The following is a 24,246-nucleotide window of genomic DNA, read 5'->3' on the forward strand; positions in this document are numbered from 1 at the left end:
AACCAATGTCCGCACTTGTGGAGGGGTGACAACCAATTTTCCGATAACGGTTGGGTTACATCAAGGATCTGCTTTAAGCCCTTTCCTATTTGCGATAGTGATCGATGAGCTTACGAGATCAATTCAAGAAAATGTACCGTGGTGTATGTTGTTTGCTGATGATATTGTTTTGATTGATGAGTCTAGAGCTGGGGTTAATGCTAAGTTAGAATTATGGAGACAGACATTGGAAGCTAGAGGTTTTAAGTTGAGTAAGAGTAAGACTGAATATATGGAATGTCGGTTTAGTAAGCAACGAAGTAGTGATGGGAGTGTAGTGAAGCTTGGTGAGCAAGATATACCGGTGAATGATTATTTCAAATATTTGGGATCCATCATTCAAAAGTATGGAGAAATTGATGGAGATGTAAATCATAGGATAAAGGTTGGGTGGATGAAATGGAAAAGTGCTACTGGAGTGCTGTGCGATCGTAGAATGCCATTGCGGTTGAAGGGAAAGTTTCATAGGACGACTATTAGACCCGCTTTACTATATGGTACGGAATGTTGGGCTGCCAAGAGACATCATATTCAAAAAATGAGTGTAGCTGAGATGCGGATGCTTAGATGGATGTGTGGAAATACAATAAAAGATAAGATTCGGAACGAAGAGATACGTAAGAAGGTAGGTGTTGCACCCATTGAAAATAAGATGCGAGAGAATCGTTTACGGTGGTTTGGACATATTCGGCGAAGGCCTAATGATGCTCCAGTTAGAAGGTTGGAGAAATGGGAAAATATATTAGTTAAAAGAGGTCGGGGTAGGCCTAGGAAGACTTGGATGGAGATGATAGAAAAGGATATGAATGCTTTGAACCTCACCGAGGACATGGCGTTGGATAGAAATGATTGGAGGAAAAGGATTCATGTGGAAGACCCAAAATGAATTTCTTTTTTGGTTCATATCGCTGACCCCAATTGTTTTGGGATGAAGGCGTAGTTGTTGTTGTTGTTGTTGTACTCCTAAAATTGTTTCTATCTCTATGGGTACATATTATAGGATCTCTCAATGCTCCTTCATTTCTATGTTGGGAGATAGGTAGATGGAAAGAGCCATCTTCTTTATCATTGACGTCATTATGAATGAAATGGGCATCACTATCATCATGTGCTAACATTTCAAATAAAAAAGAGTAATCCATGTTTTATTCAAAGCGTTCACTCCTTTCAAAACCATTAACATTTTTCAGAAAACTCACATTTCTGTAAACATATAGCTTGTCATTCTTAATATCATAACGAAACCCTTTTGGGGTTTCAGAATATCCAAGAAAAGCGCAGGCAATGGCTTTTGGTGAAAGCTTGTCGTTCTTATCAGTAAGAACGAAACATTTACAACCGAAAATTCTCAACCAACTATAGTCAGGCTCTTTGGTATACAATTTTTCAAAAAGCAAGATATTGTTCAAGTTTTTAGAAGGTAGCTGATTTATCAGATAGACAGATGCTAAAGCCGCTTCAGCCCAAAAACCTTTTGGGATGTTTTGAGAAACAAGTAATATTCGAGTTGTCTCAATTGCTTCCTTTCGGCTAATCCATTTTGTTGAGAGGTTTTCGGACAAGATCTTTGGTGAAGAATGCCATGACTTTCAAGATAATTTTTAAATTCACTTGAAAGGTATTCTCCACCAGAGTCAGTTCTAAAAATTTTTAGATTCTCGTTAAATTGATTTTTAATCATTATATGATAGGTTTTAAAAATCGAAAAAACTGCATATTTGTGTTTAAGAAAATAAATCCAACAATATCTCGTGTAGTCGTCAACAAAAATGACATAATATGCAAAGCCTCCTTTTGATAGGACGGGTGCAGGTCTCATAGATCCGAATGGATAATTTCAAAAGGTCTTGTTGTAAACATAGATCTTTGACAAAGAGGCTTTTTTTATTTTCCCAAGAATACAGTCGTTACAAGTGAAATCACTTTACATAGACTTTTAACAAAAGGTAAATAAGAAATTTTTGCAATATTTGGATGTCCAAGTCTCTTGTGCCACACATTAATATCCTTTTGTTGGACAACATTACAAAACAGGTTCTTTGGAATTTGAAGGGAATCGACATAGTATAGATCGCCCTTCCTAGAGCCTTCCCCAATCAATCTCCCGGGCCGGCGATCATGTATCCAACATTTGTTAGATGAAAACTTTATATCACACCCATGATCCGAGAGTTGAGAAACGAAAAGCAAATTTAAGTTTAATTTGGGTATAAATCTAATTTTTGGAATAAAGAACCCTTGTTTTTCAAAATTTTCTATTCCTTTTACTTCAAGAGATGTTTCATCCGCGGTTGAAACAAAAGATGGAGAGGGAGTTTTTGAGTATTCGGAAAAAGAACTAAAACTTGGGGTCATATGAAAAGAAGCACCCGAATCTAAAAGCCAAGAGGTCTTACCGGGAGGAGAAGAGGTTGACACGGCGGCTCCGAAAATAGCCCCTTTTAGAAGAGGTTTAAGTGCATCCACGATTTGTTGCAATGATAGAGCTCCATTTGAAAATGACGAGCACTCTTCCTTTTGAGGTTGGGATGTAGTAGCCACAGCAAGTAACTTTTTTCACTTTGGGCAAATAGGCTTGATACGCCCCGATTCCTTATAAAAATGGCATAAAAGCTTGCTATAATCCTTCTTCCCTCCTTGACCACTTGAGTTTTGATTCTTGAAGTGAGGAGGCTTGTAGGTCCTTAAGTTGTTCCCTGGTCGTGAGACGGCATTAACTCCTTCATTTTCTTCATTATTGGAAGGTGTAGTTAGAACACTTGGGTTATTCTTGCTTATACCCATACGAGTCTCTTCCCCACTTAGTTTAATAATTACATCTCCAAGAGAGGGGAAAGTGAAGGCGGATAAAAGAGAAGACCGGATTTGTTCGAATTCAGGCCTAAGCCTATTCAAAAAATTAAAAAATATATCTTCTTCTAATTGTTTATGACAAAGCTCTATAGCTTCTCCACTCCACTTGGGTTCGAGCATAGCAAGCTCATCCCAAATAAAGAGAGATCGGCAAAATACTCCCTTATAGTCATCTCTCCTTGATGAAGAGTTAGCGCCCTCTTTTAGAGGTAATATTTATGGGATAAGTCCCTAGAGGTGTACATCTTCTCAAGGTACTTCCACGCTTGAGAAGCCTTCTTAAACTTGATAATATTGGCATTAATTCTTGTTTCTATGGATGAGAAAATCCATGAGAGGATTTTAAAATTCCTCATCTCCCATTCTTCATGTTTTTTGGTGTAGTCTTCAAGAGCCTTAGCTCTTTCTTCGCTTTCAAGGATTTTTATTTCTCCTTTCTCCATCAAGATTATCTTTGGCTCCGGTTCAGGAATCGAGCCTTGGACATAGCCCCAAAGCCCTTTCCTTTTAATATGAGCCTCCATATTTCCGGCCCAAACATGATAGTTGGTCCTGTTGAGTTTGAAGTCGAGAGAAAAATGAGTCTTTTTCACCCATTAGAGAGGAGAGATGATGAAAAAGAATACGTACCACAAAGGATTTTTAGACCTTTTTTGATAGAAGAGTCTTCTAAAATATTGGATGAACAAGAAGATCCACTCCGATCACTAAAAAATCAAAGGCACGCTTTTCGAGAAACCCAAAAAAGTGAGAATCCACCATGTGAATAATCCTTGCAAACAATCAAGTTTTCAAATAACTTGATACTTCAAGTATTCAAGACACAAAATAAATGCACAGTATTTATAAGCTTTACACAACAAAAGAAGTGCCATAAATGCACACTGTTTATAAGCTTTACACCACAAAAGAAGTGCAATAAATGCACAGTGTATATAAGCTTAAGGAGACAACTCCTTATTGTAATACATTCCTTAAATGGGCTCACATAGCCCCTTATTTATAAGCACTTAAAAAGACGTTGGGCTATTCCTAACGGCTCTTATTAGAGACGTTGGGAATTAGCCCAACGTCTACCTTTTAAACTGTGTACGACAGTCCACTCTGACTGTGTACAGAAATATTACATAAAAGAACAAAAATAAGAAATGAAAAAAATTACAAAAATAAGAAAAAATAAAGAGGAATTACAATCATATTCAAAAACATGAATATCGTAAAATGTAAAAATGACTAAAATACCCCTACAACTAAAGAAATATATATTTTATATATATAAGTAGATGGATTCATGTACATATATATGTATATGTATCTTCTTTTATATATATAAAATATATATAAAAAATACATTGTCTTATGAATTACAATTTAACAATTCTTGTATTTTTCCATTCTGTTGTAAAGTCAACAGTTTTTGTCTGTTAGTGAGGAGTAGGGGAGTTGGCTCCCATATATTGTTGTAATTCTCCCTTGTTTAGAATTAATGAAGTTTCTAGTTTCCTTGCTCTTTTGTGTCTACTCTCCATGGATGCCTCTATGAGGGTGCGTTTGACAGCAAGTAGAAATTATCCGTGATAAATTATTACAAGATAATTTATTATGAAGAAACTTTATCATGATAAAAAAAATCTTTTTTCTGTGTTAGCGATATTATGATACAATACTTATAATGCTGCTCTAAAGTAATAAAACAAAACATTCATTTTTTTTGCACTAAAGTGGGCTAAAGTTAAATAATAAACAGAATTGCAAAAGCAGCGAGTCTAGATTGTCTTGCACACTTTATACCCTGAATTGGTCGAAACACCAACTTGATTAACTGGATGAGGCAAATTCTGAAATCCAGGCACGGATGCATTTGAAGTTGTTCCAGTGAAAAAAATTGGGGAACCATGCCCATGACTTTGTGGCATCACGTATGGCTTCTGAAGGAAGTCGTCAAATTCGGCTATCTTGTTTTTCAGCAAATTCCTCTCCCTCTCAATCTGCATCACACCATATGGCAATAAAGACACCACAACAACAAATTGCATTTGACAACCATAATAGAAACAAAATGAAAGTTGGCTTGCTTAATATGTCTTGCAAAAGTAAATAATTATGCCAAATAACACTCACCCAAAATAGACAATTTACTAACATGCATATCTTCTAGAAGTACATAATTATGCCAAACATGAATTGCTTATAATTAAATTCCATGAAGGGAGAAAGCCAATGCCCTTCAATGCTCATCATCAAACTTATCATGGCCTAATGTTTTATTATGTTTTAGCATGGTATAAAATAAAAGTTTATTTCCCTTCGTGCACCCAATCAGGTGACTTGGTCAATCCAAGTTTAGTGCAATTGTCTTAGGAACTCTCTTTCATCAACACCATATACACACACAGAGAGATCATTAGTTAGAAACAATCCATTTCTTCATATTTTCATGATTTCTTTTTTTTTATCAAGCCCTATAGATATGATTTATATAGTTCATTTAGTCAAAAACAAGTTTTAGATCCCCCGATCACATTATATAAATACATTTTTTAAGGGCTTCATATTTCAATGGTCCGCGATGTGTCCAAGTTTCATGATTGACAAAATCATGTTTCTATACCAAAACCACTCCATCCAAAGTGCATTTCCTAGCAAATGGATCATGTTGATCGCATCTGTGGGATCAAATTGATCAAATAAAGCTTGCACCTATGAATTTCAGCTAGAGAGTATGGTACTCTAGAGTGTAGCCAATATTTTCCCACACACACACAGCCTTCTTGTTTAGTAAGTGGTGCTTGTTGCTTGTTTAGTAAGTGGTATCAGAGCCATCACGGTCTTTTGGGGTATAGAGTATGCTAATTTCTTGAGATATATCAGGCTCAAGGCTTCCTTGTCATGGGAGCTCTATTTTTGCCAGCTTAGCCAAGAAGGTGTCAAGGGAACTTTGTTGAGAGTTGTTATACCCATTGATAGGCTACTGGTATTATGGCAAGAAGATTAATGCAAGCTTTATTCATTTGATCTTGTGAAAGTACTGATAATATACCTTATGTTAGATCCATGTCTTCTGGAAATTCATCAACTATATATTTTGAAAATATTAAAAAAAGTATTACAAATTGGAAAATCCCTAAATGCCAATAAAAGAAATATACCAACAGGCAACTTTCAATTTCCAATCAGATTATTATAGTAAAACAATAGAGAAAACTTTGCCCATATCTGAGACTCAAGTGTTTTTATAATTATTTAATAAAAAAGTTTTAGAAGTCATGACATCTAATCCTTAACCCTTAAAGGGTTAAACACAACTATATTGGTGAACTTAATAGATTACAGAAATCTAAAATATAACTCTTTGCCTGGTTTAGTAGAAGCTTTCTTTAATAGCTTTCCAAACTTTTCGATAGCCCTATCTGATCTTCATTTATCTAAGGTCCTAACCCTAGACCTACAAACTTTTAGGTTTAACATGGAACCCGGATCAATTAATATTTGTGTCCTACCGAGTATATGACAAAAAAATGTCTACCTTAACAATAGAAGTAAAAGAATATACTCCAAAGGGTTTAACAACTTACTCTCAAATAGATCCTAAAAATAATTATATATTACCTAAAGAAAGAAGGTGGGAAGATAATCAAACTCCAAGAAGTATAGACGGTATCAGATGTTCCACACAACCTTTATAACAAACTGAGGTAGAAAGAACTATAGAAGCCCCAAAGGGTGTTGTACATATAAGGTTTGCCTATAAAAGAGAAATAGCAGTAACGCTGGCAAGGGCTTCAACCTCCTCTATTCTTACGACTTAAAGAGAAAAGAGGAAAGCAGCCCATGAAGCCAATATAGTATATGCCACCTAAGAAGAATGATATGAGCCCTCAACATCTATGTCTGACTTTAAAGTGAATGCAATAATAGAAGAATTTTGATATTTGATAAAAAACTTTTAATAGAAAACCTAAACAGGCAAGAAAAAAAAGAAAAATGGTTTTTTAAGCACTATAATGAAAAGTCTAGAACCATAATTAGGGAAAAAAGGTATGAGCAAATGAAAAAAGAGAGAAGAAATGTTGTGTTCGTTGAATGGTTTAAACCAAAGTTGCCAGTTGAGGAAGCGGGAGCGGGAAGCGAGGCACTTTCAAAAATGTAGGAAGCGGGGAAGCGTGGGACCACTTAGAAGAAAATTATGAACCGTCTCGGAAGCGACCTAGAAAGCGAACCGGAAGCGACCTAGGAAGCGAACCGAAAGCGAGGGGGAAGCGAAAAAAATGAAAAAAATGGGGAAGTGTGGGGGAAGCGTGCTTCCCATAAAAGGGAAGCGAGGGGGAAGCGTGCTTCCCATAAAAGGGAAGCGTGCTTCCCAAAAAAGGGGGACGCTTCCCCTCACGCTTCGGAAGCGCGCTTCCCCTTTACCCTAGGCGCTTCCGGTAACTCTGGTTTAAACAATATTATATATCTTCCTTATTAAAGATCTTAGAAGGCTCAAAGTATACAGAACTCCTAGGGCATGTTTGGAAGCGAGAAAGATGTAGGAAAAGGGATGCAAAATGGAAAAATCCGTATAAAATCCTTACGGATTTTCCGACCCTTCCAAACGAGAGAGACTTTTTCGTTGAGAGAGTTTTTCTAAAAAGTACACTTTTTGATAGGAAACATCCCTCCATGGGGTGGTAGAGGAATGTTTCCTACCAAGAAAAAATTTATTTTTATACTCCCCACCACCACCATCCATCTCACCATCACCGCCACCACCCCTCTTCTCTCATTTTTCACATTTTTCCACTCTGTTTTGATAGGAAACATTCCTCCATGGGGGTGGTGGAGGAATGTTTCCTACCAAGAGAAAATTTATTTTTATACTCCCCACCACCCATCTCACCACCACCACCCTCTTCCTCTCTCATTTTTCATATTTTTCCACTCTGTTTTTCTCATGCTACACAAACAAGGGAAAAACTTTCTTTGTGCTTTTTGACTTGGCTCCTAGGTTGAAAAACATTTTTGATGCAGAGCAAATCTGAAACGTCCCAGACGTCACAGACCCAACAGCAGCATGAAGAATGCTCCGGGTCCCAGACCAGACCCGAGACCCGGGTCCACCTACAGCTTTTAAAAGGCCCAATCTATGGTTGCGTGCGAACATAGAAGATGGGATCACCGCAGCTTTTGGTTTTTCGTAGTTTTTTTATTACCTTTCCAGCATTCCCTTTTTCAGCATTTTTCGATTTGTCGTTTTTGTATCCACTTGTTTCTTTTTCTGAATTTATTTCATTGTTAGATTGACTGTTATTGCAAAATAAATATCAACCACCGTGCATTCACGGTGGTCTTCATTATCAACCTCAGCATATCACACGACTGAAACAATCGTGAATCCCTTTCTTCAGCACCCATGTGCGTTGTTGCAAGCCACCTACGTTGCGTCGCGTGCACCACGATACCCTCACTGCATCAAAATGGTATCAAAGCTCAGCCCCTCTTCCTTGGTCAACGGCATGTCGCAAGAAGCGAGGGACGATCCTACAAGCGGGAAGGCGTGAGAGGAGACTGACAACGAAGATCCGATGATGCGGATGATGGACATGTTGACAACGATCCAGGAAGATCTGCTATGCCTAGACAAGGAGGTAGCCGGTCTGTCGAAACGCGTGGATGGGATCGAGGCACGGATGGTCGTTCTTGAATCACCGGTGGATGCGCATGCAATGCAAATGAACCAGCCAGGCGAGCGTGTGATTAACCCTGCGGATCCTGCAGCCACCGGTCCAGCCCAATTGACGTTCCAATGTGTGGCGCGACGAGAGGGCGTTGAAGAGGCCCTACACAGGGATGCGGGTCACGGCAACCTCTCGCAACCGGTACCCTTTTCTCACCCAGGCATGCTCACAACTATCGATTCCGAAGTGGGGGTCGTCCAGTCGAACCCAGTGTTCGCTGACGGACCCTCCAACTATGGAGTGAATGCACAGGCCCGACCTCGAGCCACGACCCCAGGTCCGCAGGCCAGACCCAGTCTACCAGGTCTGAGCATGGCCCAGGGTCAGGATGTTGGCGCCGCAGCGTCGGCCAGGCTGGGGGCGATCAGGTCCAATTTCCCGAGACAGCGCGTGGGGGCGCTGCTGCAGCCCACCAGCGAGCAGGGGGTCACGGACCCTTGTGGATGGGTCTGAACCCGAGAGGGTCCGGCCCAAAACTAGGTGTAGCGGGGCCCAGACCCGGGACCGGGGACCACCCTTTGGGACCCCGGGATCGGGTCCTAGCCTCGAACCCCTTTGTCCAACCTACTCAGTTGGGCCCAGTTCGGGGTTTGTCCCGGATCTGGCCCAACCCAACCGTTTTGACCCTAGCATGAGATCCGAGACCAACCCAGGCCTGCATCGGACCCGGACGGAGCTCTCGTTTTACTTTGAGCCGGGTCAAAACCAGACCCATAATCATATGGATCGTGGATCGAGTTCAAACCAAGCCTTTTACCCCCTCAACTCGATCACAGATCCAACCTATCCAAATCTGAGTCCGACGATTACTTTAGGGTCACACCCGATCCAAAACCAATCGGGTTCAAATTCAAATTACAATCAACACCAAATCCAAAAACCCCACCCAAACCCAAATCCAACTCAAATCTGAACCCATTATTCTACCCAAATCCAAACCCCTATTCCAATCCAAAATCCAACCCCTATACCCTATCTACATCCAACCCCAAACTACTATCCGAACCCAAACCCTAACCCAAACCTATCATCCAAATCCAAACCTTAACTCTATTACATACCCAGTCTATCCCCCTTTGTTGGGACCACCTCCCCCACCAGATCCTCAGCAGCAATTTCAACCAGTTCTTCCTCCTGCTCGGAACCGACTGAAACACGCCTCCAGTAGCAACAGTACTGGTACAGCGTGAGCCGACGTGCCTAGAGCGCCAGTCACAGGGTGATAGAGATCGACGCCCTCAGCAGGTCACGAGGCACATGCTGATGATAATAGACAACGAAGAGTTTTATGAACAGCAGAACCCACTGACTTTGCAGGATGTCGAGACCTTAATAATCATTTTGAAGGAGGCTTTGTGGCATCTCCTGTGGGTGGTTCCTATAAAGAACTCTACAGGACAGAAATCTACTGCGAATCTTTCCAGTCACAAGCGACTTTCGATTGAATTTATTGACCAAAGAGTTAGTATTGTGACATCTGAGCTTTTGGCACAGTTGCAAGATTGGAATAGCATGCGGCAGTTTATATCACCTGATGACTTTCATGCTCACGAAGCAATCAGCGAAAATTTCTTTCCTCAGGTTGTAAGTGAAAACACGAGAGCCAACAACATATTAAAGCAATCTCCTTTTCTGGTGTCATTTACGAGCAGAGTCAGAATTTACACTTCACAGTTGGGAGCTATACTGCAATCAAATGGGGCTCATGCTGTTTTCACTAGACACTGATTTACAATAAGACGTGATCAAATTGTTGAACATGCATTTAGTCAATTGAGCCTGTTGTCTGAAAAGGATCTTAAGGGAATGATCCGGGTGACATTTGTCAATGAATTGGGAGTCAATGAGGCTGGCGTAGTTGGAGGAGGGGTTTGTAAGGATTTTATGGAAAACATAACCAGAGCTGCTCTTGATGTGCAATATGGCCTATTTAAGGAAACCTATGATCACATGTTATATCCAAACCCTGCCTCAGGAATGATACATGAACAACACCTCCAGTACTTTCGGTTTCTTGGAACTATCCTTGGAAAGGCAATGTTCGAGGGTATTCTTGTCAAAATACCGTTTGTGACTTTCTTGAGCAAGTTGAAGCAGAAGCATAACTACTTCAATGGCATGCCTTCTTTGGACCCAGAATGGTACCAACACCTCCTTTTCTTGAAGCATTATAAAGGCGACATTTCTGAGTTAGGGTTGTATTTCGTAGTCGTAAATAATAAGTACGGTAAGCAAACTGAAGAAGAGCTCCTTTCAGGTAGACAAGATTTACAGCAGCTCATACAGCCAGATTGGATAGAGATATTCAAGGAGCATGAACTCCAGCTCCTTATTTCAAGATCACTTGATGGTATGGATGTTGATGACTTATGCTCAACTGCACATTATGTTGGTGGATATCATGAGGAGCATCCTCACATTGAGATGTTTCGGGAAGGCCTAAGGGGCTTCTCACAAGAGCACCAAAAGAAATTTTTGAAGTTTGTTACTAGATGCTCTCGTGGACCCCTTCCTGGATTCAAGTATTTGGAACCAAGATCTTATATACAAAGGCCCACTACTGAAGGTGTGTTGATCTATATGCATACTGTGGTGACAATAAGTCGTCAGAGTCAACTTCTTTCCAACCAAGAGAGAATGATGCAGAGCAGGTCCGGAACGTCCCAGACGTCACAGACCCAACAACAGCATGAAGAATGCTTCGGGTCCCATCCGGGTCCAGACCGGACCCAAGACCCGGGTCCACCTACAGCCTTTAAAAGGCCCAGTCTAGGGTTGCATGCGGATAGAGGAGATGGGATAACCGCAGCTTTTGGTTTTTTGAAGTTTTCTGATTACCTTTCCAGCATTCCCTTTTTCAACATTTTTCGATTTATCATTTTCGTATCCATTTGTTTCTTTTTCTGAATTCATTTCATTGTTAGATTGATTGTTATTGCAAAATAAATATCAACCATTGTGCATTCACGGTGGTCTTCATTATCAACCTCAGCATATCACACGACTGAAACAGCCGTGAATCCCTTTCTTCAACACCCGTGTGCGTTGTTGCAAGCCACCCATGTTGCGTCGCGTGCACCACGATACCCTCACTGCATCAATTTTTGAGAGGAGGGTTTGACCTCATCTCAGCCCTCCATCTCACACTTTTAATCTTAGCCACACATCTACCTCAAACCCTAGGCTAACTCTATAAATATGTGCCAAAAAGGTGAAGAGGGGTCATTTTCTCTTCCATTTTCGAAAATCCCTCTCCCTCTTTGCTCTCTCGCCCTACCACGATTTTTCCTTGGAGCATTTTTTAGGCTTGAGTGTGATTTCAATCTCCTTTCTCTTCTCTAGTGTGTAGGCTGAGGTATCATTAAGGGACTTCACTCCACACGATTTTGAGGAGGAGGTTTCTCTTGTCTTGTGCTTGTAATCTTGTGGAGTGATCTTCAAAAATTTAAGTAAACCTAACAATAACTTTGTTCATGCTTTAACCATCACCCACAAGTATACATGTATTTACATTGTAATACATGTAGGTATGAGCATGGATATGCATGGAAAAAACCCATGTACATACTTCTAGATGCTATAAAAAACTCTCATAGGCAAAACTTTCTTTTCCTATGAGTGTTTTTCTCTCTTCCAAACGTGCCCTTAATGCTTCAAAGCAAAAAGGTCTGAAAAACTACTAAAGGAGTAAAAATTGAATCCTCACATCCTCCATTAGACAACATAATAAGAGAGACTAAAGCTTGTCGCTTTAAAATGATCACTAAATCAGAACCGCCAAATCTGATTAAAACAGATCATAATCAACACCTAATAGACAAATAAAATTATACCAATATTTTATTACATTTAGTGGGTAAAAAAACAAATAGGGATAGAAAGTGCCTTTTTCAGTCTGATTAGACAAAGGAAAGGTACACATGACCTCTTCTACCTAAATAAACACCTAGCTCGAAAAGAGCTAGTGTTTCTATATTCAAACAACCAAAACTAGACCCTAACAAAAATATAGGATCTAAATATTCAGATGATATGCTGAACGATCTACTAACAAGGCCCACCAATTTAACAATAAATGAGTCTTTGTCAGGCAAGTTTTGTACAGACTCGGTAAACAACCTCTCTGAGTTAGAAAACTCATCAAACATTGAAAAAGAGAGGAAACCCCTTGAATACTCGTAAGAATCTTCTCAAGAAGAATCACTAGGCTTAGGGCCATTCAGATACAGAAACAACAAACCTAATTATAACATAATTCTCAAGACAACTTAGGGGATGGTGTGACAATTATCCCACCAATGGACTAAAAATTGTCATATTAACTAAGGCTAAAGAACACCTAGAAGGAAGACTAGTACCTAATTGTCAATCTGATGCTACTTTTATCTTAGTACATAATCTATTATATTATTTTGTCAGAGAAATAGGTTATATCTATAAAAAAATAAGAATTCAACTTATTAACCTAAGGTGTAAAACAATTTCTGATTTTAGACAGTATAAAGATACTTTTTTGTCCAAACTTACCAGCTCTCTAATCCAATCAATGATTTTTGGAAGGAAAATTTTATTTGTGGATTGCCACTTTTATTTGCTGAAAAGGTAAGAACCCAATTAAGAAGTGAGGCAAAGAATGGAGTCATTCCTTACTTAAGATAAGCAGATATTTAAGGGCTTCGAAATTTAACGGCCCATGATGTGTCCAAAATCAAATTTTCATGATTGATAAAATTATGTTTTTATATCAAAACCACTCCATCCAAAGTGCATTTCCTAGTAAATGGCCCATGTTGAATACATATGTGGGGACAATTGATCAAATACAGCTTGCACCTATAAATTTCAGACAGAATATGGTACTCTAAAGTGTAGCTAATATTTTCCCATACAAAAATATATATATATGAGAAAATAATCGTACTACCCCTAAAAATAATGCTATTTCATAGAATAGCCGGAAGATATCACAATATTATTCGAATATCCACTTGCTCGATTTTCGCTGAATATGGGGGCATTTTTTATGACTTTACCCTTCCGCTAAAACAAGAAACAACAAAACACACTTTCTGCGAAACTGAGATTCGCCTATACGGTTTTAGCGAAACTCAACACTTCAGCGAAACTCAACCGCTAGCAAAACTAAGTTTTGCCTATAAGTTTTAGCGAAACTCAACTTCGTCAGCGAAACTCAGTTGCAATAGAATAACGAATAAAATGCATCTAAATTCTAAAATATCCAATAAATGAAGAGTATATGAAAAATAAAAGAGATCATCTTGTTAGATAATTAGAGTTCAGACTGCCAAGAGAGAGAGAGAGCTGCAATGGAAGGCCAAAAGTCTGAAGCCCTATGTCACATGGGTGCGGGTGCGGGTGCGGGGATTCGGCACTTCAAAAAAACCCGGGTGCGGGGGTGCGGCAGGGCAAAAATGTAAATATATATATAGTGTATATGTATGAATGTATGGTAGCTGTTAAGGTTCATGACATTTATGCATGTTAGCACGTTCACCACAATTTTATGCCCCTAACAAATTTAAAAATTGATATGGTGATTGTGTATTAATTGTCACAATTATGGACATTTTAGTAATTTTTATCAGGAAAACATATTAATAATTGTGCATTTTGAATGCACAGCTAATAAGTGTGTAACTTATTTTTACACAAAATTGCAAAAATAGCTACTGGTGTCCATTAACGCATGGAACCGCCAAGTCATTTTTAAACTAATAGGGTGTATTTTATGGTCATGTGTTAACACCTGCAGATGGCTATGGAAGTCAACACACTTATTAACTTCCTAGATTGATCCCTCTTCATGAGAAGCCTTTTGTTTTATGTTTGCAGAGGCATTGATTTTTTTAGATGTATATTTGAATGTGTGCCCAACTTGCTTTTTACCATTTTTTTATCTTATATGGTTGTCCCCAAAGATGAAAGTGATGAGTTGTGGAGCCTGATTCATTGCTTTTGCCCTTGCAGGAAGGGGGGTCCGGGGGCTCCCCCCGGCGCGGGTCCCGCCCCTGGCGGGGGGTTATAGGGGGGCAGCGCCACCCCACCCCACCCCACCCCAGATTTTTTTTTAATTCCGCAGCCCATTTCATAGGGCAATTTTTTTTTAAATCCAAAAAAAAAATGGACATAAATGACCCTGGGAGCGGTCAACGCACCCAGGGTCGGGTTGACCGCACCCGCGTCGAGTCACGTCGACACGGGTGCGGCACCCTGCTAGCCGAATCCCTGTTACATAGCTGAAGCCCAACCTTGATTGTTTAACTCTCAATTAACATCCCATGCAACGAAGACTCAATGTTGGCAAGGCGCAGGTCACGAAGCCATGCTTGCCCTATTCTCAAAGTTGCATGGCATAGGAAAAACCTAAGCATTAATGATAAAAAAGAACTAAATAGGCAAATTTACAGTCTTTACTTCTTGTTGGTTTCCTTCTTAAAAAAAAACTTTTAAAAACCAGATTCATTAAATGTCTCAACTTGAACGGTTTAGGCCGAGTTTGACTGATTTAGAGTGAGTTGGGCGATTCAGGCCGAGTTGACAATTAGTTTAGGCAAAAAAATTGTCATTCTCAATTGGTGACTCATTTGGTACTTAATTCGGAATGAGTCAATGGAGTTGACTCGACGCGTTTGCCAACCATGGTAGTGGTAGTGGTAGTGGTAGTGGTGGTGGTGGTGGTGGTGGTGGTGGTGGTGGTAATGGTGGTGATGGATGGTAGTGGTGGTAATGGTGATGATGGTAATGGTCGTGATAATGGTGATGGTGGTAATGGTGACGGTGGCAATGGTGGTGATGGCAACAGTGATGGATGGTGACGGTGGTAATGGTGGTGATGGCATGGTTGCCAGTCGAGGAAGCGGGAGCGGGAGCGGGAAGCGATACGGGAAGCGGGAGCGAGAAGCAAGGCACTTTCAAAAATTTAGGAAGCGGGAAACGTGGGACTACTTAGAAGCGAATCACGAACCGTCTCGGAAGCGACCTAGGAAAAAGAAAAAATAAAAATAAAATGGAAAAAAAATAGAAGTGTGGGGGGAGCGCGCTTCCCAAAAAAAGAGGATGCTTCCCTCACGCGTTTTGGAAGCGCGACGCTTTGCACTTCCGAAACGCGTATCGGGGAAGCGCGCTTCCCCTACTGTAGGGGCGCTTCCGGTAACTCTGGATGGTGGTGGTGGTGGTGGTGCTGGTGGTGGTGTTGGTGCTGGTGGTGATGATAATGGTGGAGAAGTGGTGGTAGTGATACTGGTGGTGGTGGTGATGGTAGACAAGTGGTGGTGGTGGTGGTGATGATGGGGGGTATAGTGAAAGAAAAGTAGTTGTAAAAAAAAAAAGTCTCAGTAACTAAGATTTGTTAGTTTTGTGGCAACTAAAGTGAGCTTCACTATTTCGATGTATAGGCGAATCTCAAATCGAGTTTTGCTAAAATGGTGAGTTTCGCTAAACTATATAGGTGAATCTCAGTTTCACTAGCGACAAGTTTCGCTGAAATGGTGAGTTTCATTAAAACTGTATAGGTGAATCTCAATTTCGCTAAAATAGTGAGTTTCGCTAAAACTATATAGGTGAATCTCAATTTCATTGAAATAGTGAGTTTCGCTAAAACTGCATAGGCGAATCTCAGTTTCGCTGAAATGGTGAGTTTCGTTAAGGGTAAAATCGTTAGAAATGCCATCATATTCAGCGGAAATCGAGCGGGTGGGTATTCGAGGAATATTGAGATATCTTGCGGCTATTTTGTGAAATAGCATTATTCTTAGGGGTAGTACAGTCATTTTCTGTGTATATGTGTGTATATATATATATATATATATTAAAGAGCTATTGATCACAACATAAGATGTCTTCACATAATATTGATTCAATATTTCAGGCTGTAACTCTCAGGCATCAACTTTTACTTTTTTAGTTTCTTTCCTTCTTTTCTTGAACATAAATAATTTCTCAAATGCATTTATAGAAAATTATGCAACACTTTATGCATATGAAGACCTTTTTCTGTTGGTTCCATTTGCTCAACCAAATAGCATTTAACTCAAAATGAGAACACTAAAAATATCTAACCTCCTCTACTTACAATGAGTTGTAGAGGGAGACCCTGGTGGGCATCATCATAAGCTGTTGCTCGCAATTCTTCATAACTTATATCACCAACAATGTCACACAGGAGACTGAAAACAAAGCATCATAGTTTTAGTTGGTTGTTAAGGAGTCATACAAAGAATCAGAAATCATAGTCTTAGATGCAAACCACTGCACTCAGATGGAAATGTACATACATCACCATAGAAAATTATTTTCAGACACACACGTGCTCACTCACTCTCTTGCACACACACGAATATATGTGTGTATTTGTGTGCTTAGTTGATTTAATGGGTGAAGCATGTTCTTGTCTGAGCTTCAGAATATTACTGAACAAATCGGAGGGAACTCACGACTTCCAGTGGCTATAGCAGGTAAGCTTCCAAAGAGGTTGTTCGCTCTTATAATCTTCAATAATTAGACGTTTGCATTCTGCAGGATCTGTACACCTAAAAGTTCATAATTCAACACACTGATATGGTCAATTATTAATGCATTAGTCTAAATATGACAGCCATCAACTACCAAGGTGGAAATGCATAACATTACAAGCGAACTCACGTGTGAGTAACCACCTGCGGCTGAGAGTCTGATTGTCGAGATTGTGTCGTGCTAGCTGAATTCAATGGAGAAAATCGATTCCACTTGTTTTCAAATGGCTGAGTAAGACAAAGATACATATTGTTACAAACACCTTGAAAGAAACAGCAGCTCACCTTTGGGTCTCCACAATCCAAAAGACCACAAAAACCAGAAGGAACATGCTGCTGTAACTGACTGATGAGCTTTTGCCAAAACATGAAGCAAAAAGGATTGGCAAGGATAGTTATCTAGTTAACATCGAGGCAAAGAAACACAAAAGAGTGATGCAACATATGCAATGGCAAACCTTCTGACTCTGATTCTTTGCACCAAAGCCAGCTCCACCCCTTGTTTGTGGAGCGGCCTTTACACCAAATCCGTAAGGATTAGGCTCTGTTTGCTGCTGAACCGTATGAAGAAATTTACAACGTGCACCATACTGACAACTGAATAAATAATAGTCATGATTAGAAAAATTGGACCTTTAATTACATTATACAATTTGTCACATGTAAAAAAAAGGCAGCAAAGTGTACAGCATCACGTGTCATGCGTCCAACTAAAGGTTATAGTCTTTCAATGCACAAAAGAAAAAAAAAAACCTACAATCATCATTCACAACAGCCTGGTCCAACAAAAAGGAAAACCACTTAAGGGTATTCTGGAGCTTAAATGTTCACACATTATAACAAAAAGTAAATGTATGTTAATTACGAAAAATCATCGGAAGATACAAAATCTCGAACAAGAGCAAATAAATAAAAAGATGGTCGCTATTATGAAATATCAGCCCCCAGAATGACAGGCTTCTGAGTAACAGTGCTTAGACTATATAGATATTTGATAAATGCTTTGGAGTCCACAGATTGTTGTACTACCACATGTCCTTCAGTAAGCATAATAACCAGAATCCACAAATCATTCATAATGCAGATAGGTTCCTCATCTGGCACAACAGACAATGTTGGTTCTCTTCGAAATTTTCTTCACCTTATCACTAGTGATATTCATATAGACAAGTAGTGAAGTTTCCTTCAAACCAGAAAAGACTGTATTTAGAGGGTGAACTTGATGGTTACGATCTAATTCCTATGTTGGCATAAGCAGTTCAATTTTTTTTTTATAAATTACAGATTCTTGAAAAAGTCAAAAAATTAAAATCTAGAGCATGAGAATTTTAGCAAGAAATGGAAATGGAAACATGAATAAGGAGTATCATATAACTCCTTGATCTTTCGTCCAATAAGCAGAACATCTCTCTAGACACAATAACGGTCATGAATGAGTAAAATAGTGATCTCTTAACTCTTTCCACATATGATCAGGAAATGTCATGTAACATTTAGTAGTTTTTAAAGAAAATGCAACTACAATTCCACACTTCCTGCAGAACACCCAAGAATAGAAGAATATGTAGCTGTCCGTGAGTGATTAAATCCAAGTGTCTCACTGACTCAATGCAATGATATTCAAGTAAAATCTTAATGTCATATTTCTATAAATTGTACCCAGCTCATAGAGGGGCATCCTAACATTAATAGGTTGAGCAGTTTAAGACAATCCTACATCATAGCTGCATATCAATGTCAGAAATTGTAAATTTTCAATAGATTTGGAGAAAAGAAAAGAACTGTATGTGTGTGTGTGTGTGTTCATACACATACAACAAAACAAACAATCGCCAAGAATGCACCAGTAGGTAACATTCAGAAAACAGATTTTTACATCAAGATCACTCAAAAAGCATATTGTGCATTAAATGAACCATCAGAATCACATATATGAAGTTGATCACTTAACCCAATCGGATCAATGAGTTTTTATCTAAACTATCAGATGATGCTACTGATAGATGACACCAAATATAAAGGGAGACTTGTATGGTAGATAAAGTGATCATCAACAAGACTTAGCTTGAAAGCGAACATTTAATAAATTATCACATAAGAATGTTTGAGCGTCTTTGTTGCAAATTTAGGACTCTTTTTTCGTGTGTCAGTTTTCAACTGAGCATTTCTTTTTGCTGTGGGCATCCATGTGCATGCATTAGATTTGGACTTGTGCAATCTCATAAAACTTCCACTTATATTAATGCAAAATAACTAAATAATGGAAAGCCACATAATAAGATCATATGATTCTCTATGCATAGTACTCTTTTTTAAAGACTATGTATAGTACTTACCCTTAGAAACAAACTTATTGCAGATCACACACTGTCAGTTAGATATACAACAAACATAGCATGATGGAAGTTTCAACCACTACCTGACTTTCTTCATCACCCTCTATTGGGTAGTTCAACTAACTCTAACCATAGTCACAAATATAGGCGATATTTTGAAAATATAGAGTGAAAATATCACTGTAAATTCATAAAACGATATTACATGTGTCTCATGATATTATTGCGATAATATTACAATATTATCAGTTAATTTTATGTGTATCTTGTTCTCTATATCTTATCTATGTTTTTCTTCTTCCTTTTATATTTTTTACTTATTTTTTTTATTATCTAAACATGTTATCTTCTTATTTCTACTATTTTTATATTTTTAAAAAAATTTAAACAGTAATTTTTTCCAAAATTTTCCCCAAACTGATATTTGCGATAATGCCTCTAACCCACAGTTACCGGAAGCTTCTTAGGTAGGTGGAAAGCTTGCTTCGGAAGCCCAATACTCCTCGCATCTGAAACTTCATGTGAATCTTGATTCCTCCATGCTTCTTATGTACTTCCCACAGGCATGGTCTATGCTTCTTATATGTTTCTCTCACATTTTTTTCATGTTTTTCATGTATTTTCTATCACGCTTTCACTCACTTTTCATGTACTTTCTTTAAATTGGTAACCATCATTATTAGATTTTAACAAAAATTTAACTCTTCTACTGAAAAATCATGAAATATAAGAATGATCAATTTTATTTTAGTTTTTATTTGTTTCTTGTTCGATTCTTATTCAGTTACCATATTGCTTCATTTTTTATTCATATTTTACTTTCAAATTGATACTTCGCTTCCCACTTCCTATAAGTTTTAAAATGACTTGTTTCTCACTTCCGCTTCCTAGTTTGGCAACAACCCAACCACCAGGACCTCATCTTAGTTTTCTATAAAAAATATCCATTGTTGAATAAGCTTCCTGTTATCTCATCTTATTCCACTATCATTTTTTGACATTTATCATTAATGTTCTTTTACATTTAACCCACAATAAATTTCTAAAATTCCTTTATAGTTTATACCCTGTTTTGGATCCAAGAGATTATAGAATTCACTTCATAGTTGTATTAATCCTTGATTAGGTAGTTTGGCATTTCCAGTTCATCTTTTATTGGTTCATAACTTCTAAAATCACTTTTTCTTCCATTTTCTTCATTTTTTATTTTTATTTTCTGCTAGTAGACATTTTAGTTAAAAGCATCACCTAAGCGTTGGTGCCCCCTATGAACTAGGCGAGACTAGTCGAGCGCTTAGGGACTCCTTAGAGACCCACAAAAATATGATTATTTAAAAATAAGTCATAAAAATCATAACATTAAGAAAAAATAACAAATTAAATATTTTAAGTATACAACCTAGACATGATTATATGTTTTAAACATTTTCATAAGCAAATATAAAATAACAACGTTGGAGTCCCTCATCGAAGCATTCGCCTAGGAAGCTATGCACTCCTAGGCGGTAGACTTGCACCTAGGTCACCTAGGTGGACCAGGTGCAATTTTAACTACTAAGGACATTTATGATTTATGCCCACTTCAATACCCCAACCACCTCATTCGTAAACTACCCAAGACAACCGATCATGATGATTGTATGTTCCTTTGAATTCCCCAAGCACCTCATTTGTAAACTGGCCAAGACAACTGATCATAACGACTTTTTTTGTTCTTCCAAAATAATAAATTTGCCTAGTTTGGCATGTCAGTCCACAATAACAACATATCTCTAGCAAATTCCTTCACCTCATACGACTCTCTCAATTTTGTGGATATCAGCAGCTGGAGTCAATGACATTTATCAAAACATATTTAGAACATTATCATTGTAAATGTCAACAACAGAAGAACACTAAGTTAATGTGAGTGACACAACTCCAAACCAGTAGCCAAGGTATAATATTTATAATCACATGAATGAATATATATGATAATCATATAATCAAATATATAACCTAAGAATTAAGTATGTCCCACATATAACAGCAGCCAAGGATCTTGCATCTATAAAGAGGGAAAGGTGCAATTCAGGGGCAGCTCAAGAGAAGTTGAGGCCCTAGGCATATTTCATTGGAGGCTCATATTTCTCCATATTTTTTTTTCATTTGAGGCCCTCAGCATGAGGCACATGCATGTGCCATGTTTCATTGGAGGCCCTCAACATGTGAAATATAAGCGTTATATATTTTTTCATTTGAGGCCCTAGGCGTTGGCCTCAAATATCAAAGAGGCCAACCGGCCCGCTCATGTTATACATCATTCAAGATGAGGCTTTAAAGACAAATGCCTCAACGGATAGGTACAGTCAGCTCCACATGGGTATCCTACTTCATGCCAATCGTGGGAAGCCTACGGTAGCTCAAGCTTAGCACCATGATCTTTTTTCTTCCATGAAGGAAAGGGAAACCACCCTCTGGATAAGAGGCCTAGTCGTGCTGGCTAAGCCTGAAGTACTTACGGTCACTGCCCCGACGGTGTAAACCCGTGGCGCACCCCTTGACCCTAGGGAGTAGCCAAGCTTCGGCCGAGAAAGGGCTTATCCCCGACCACCCACCTAGCGGTCAAGGCCCCTCCACTGCGCCAAACACCTTGGGGCTTTAGCACCATGATCTTGGCTGCAGAAATTTAAGCACATCGTTACCACAGCGAGTTTTTTACCATACCAATGTATACGATTCAAATCTCACCAATTTCTCATTGTGGGTTCTCTTCCCTTGTCTTTTCCCCATCTTTTCCCTATCAACTGCAAGTGTTAGGCCAATAAGCCCCACGTAAATCTTCAAGATTTTAGGCCAATGCCTCTGGTGCTTCACATACTGTATTCTACGCAGCATTCTCAAATCCCAATTGTGGGCCTCCAAATTCATGGTTTCGTCTATTCATGAACAAAAACATGGTCTCCAGCCACCAAATAACACAAAAGAGAACCATACTAGCATGAAAAAAGAGCAACCCATCTCGCAACTCTAACCAAAAACACCGAAAACAAGATACCCATCTACTGAAACACCAAGATGCATAAATCACACGGAAATTACCACTATTATGGGAACATAGAAAAAAAAGTGTGGGCGAAGTAGGAGAAGAACACGAACCTTCCACGCTGGAAATTCCTGCAGAGTTCTTGCCTTTTGTACATTTCTCTCTCTTCTCTGAAATTTCTCCGGAGGTGGGTGCAGAGGTATCCGCTTCTATGGTGACAAGAGAACGCTAAGACTCGGCGTTCTCACGCAATCGACCACGACCATCGTCGCCCATTCCCGCAGAATTTAAAGGTTGGAGAGAAAATGTATGTGGTTTTCAGAAAGTTGGGTTAGACTACAACAACAAACAACAACAACAACTACGCCTTCATCCCAAAACAATTGGGGTCAGCCATATGAACCAAAAAAGAAATTCATTTTGGGTCTTCCACATGAATCATTTTCCTCCAATCATTTCTATCCAACGCCATGTCCTCGGTGAGGTTCAAAGCATTCATATCCTTTCCTATCATCTCCATCCAAGCCTTCCTAGGCCTACCCCGACCTCTTTTAACTAATATATTTTCCCATTTCTCCAACCTTCTAACTGGAGCATCATTAGGCCTTCGCCGAATATGTCCAAACCACCGTAAACGATTCTCTCGCATCTTATTTTCAATGGGTGCAACACCTACCTTCTTACGTATCTCTTCGTTCCGAATCTTATCTTTTATTGTATTTCCACACATTCATCTAAGCATCCGCATCTCAGCTACACTCATTTGGTAGACTGAGGGAGTAAATATATATCACAAACCCCACCTGTTGCCCAGAAGGGTGCCGCTCATTTGGTAGGGCGCCTTGTTACTGTCACCAAGTTGTCGGGACGTCACAAATTCTAAACCACGAGCGGCATCCCTCGTCGCTCATGCCTAAAATGAAAATTCCACGCGGTGTTCCGGCGCGGCCGCGGCGTCCCGCGCAATGTGCTGAACGCCGATTGATGCGCCGTTCCAAACATGATTCGGACAGAAATCTCGCATCTCGCTGGGAACAGACAATTCTAACAAATGTTGGACGGTGGCGTTCCGTGCGTCCGCCGCATCCATGTATATAATATTTTGGTTCTACCCTCCCCTGTTACAAAAGTAACAGGAACGAGGAGAACGAAATTTCCTCAACCGGCATGCCTCTTTTGCTCTACTTTCTCTCCTTGTGACTCATTGGACGGGAGCCTATGGAAGACAAGCAACGAGCGGCTCGTGCTCCCGACCGACCAGTCAGCGGAACGGAGGGAGCGCACAGCCGGGTGGACTGAATCGGCCAGATTTCCCATCTTATCGACTCTGAGACCCCCTCTCACTGTTGTTCCTTCTTGCGCGAGCCAGGGGTACCCCTACGATCCGACCCCGAACCCACCGGAGACATGGAGGAAGTGGTCGCTCTTATTGTTCCTAGTGCCGATGAAGCACATGAAAGAGGGAAAGCCGCCGTCGGTCGACATTTCCTACTATTCATTTTTTGGACACTTATTCAAGAATCCAATCGTTGTTGTCCCCATAGCAGCTAAGAGTCAGGGTTGGTCCTTCAGTACTCCTATTAGTGTAATATCATGTATTTTCATACTTGGTCATTTTTAGGTTTTTAAAAAAATTGGCTAAGTATAAAACAAAAACAATTTGATTCTCAATTTTTGGTTGATGCTTTTTAGTGTGGGCTTAGCATAGGTCTCATCAACTAGGCCTAAACGAGCCACTTAAAGTG

The 24,246-nt window shown here is 39.4% G+C and overlaps 1 protein-coding gene and 1 pseudogene across 4 annotated transcripts in view; one reads left to right on the forward strand and one right to left on the reverse strand.

Moving 5' to 3' along the window:
* The window catches only part of LOC149817364 (Zinc finger C-x8-C-x5-C-x3-H type family protein), a 41,979-nt gene extending 19,224 nt beyond the window's left edge, over nt 1–22,755 (reverse strand). For all 4 annotated transcript variants that reach the window (XR_016427684.1, XR_016427683.1, XM_089987725.1 and 1 more), the window contains exons 1-6: nt 22,615–22,755; nt 17,599–17,737; nt 17,271–17,368; nt 17,063–17,158; nt 16,702–16,795; nt 4,684–4,880 (exon numbers count right to left, since the gene is read on the reverse strand). Coding sequence is in view for 2 of the 4 variants with exons in the window: in XM_089987725.1 (XP_089843851.1) it covers nt 4,684–4,880; nt 16,702–16,795; nt 17,063–17,158; nt 17,271–17,368; nt 17,599–17,737; nt 22,615–22,658 (668 nt within the window). In the remaining 2 variants the exon portion in view is untranslated. The remainder of the gene's footprint in view (nt 1–4,683; nt 4,881–16,701; nt 16,796–17,062; nt 17,159–17,270; nt 17,369–17,598; nt 17,738–22,614) is intronic.
* LOC149817365 (E3 ubiquitin-protein ligase UPL6 pseudogene) lies at nt 8,469–15,445 on the forward strand (annotated as a pseudogene).
* Nucleotides 22,756–24,246: the final 1,491 nt, after the last annotated feature.

This window comes from Nuphar pumila, chromosome 14 (assembly GCF_984573655.1).
Source record: "Nuphar pumila chromosome 14, dmNupPumi1.hap1.1, whole genome shotgun sequence".
In the NCBI taxonomy this organism is placed as follows: Eukaryota; Viridiplantae; Streptophyta; class Magnoliopsida; order Nymphaeales; family Nymphaeaceae; genus Nuphar; species Nuphar pumila.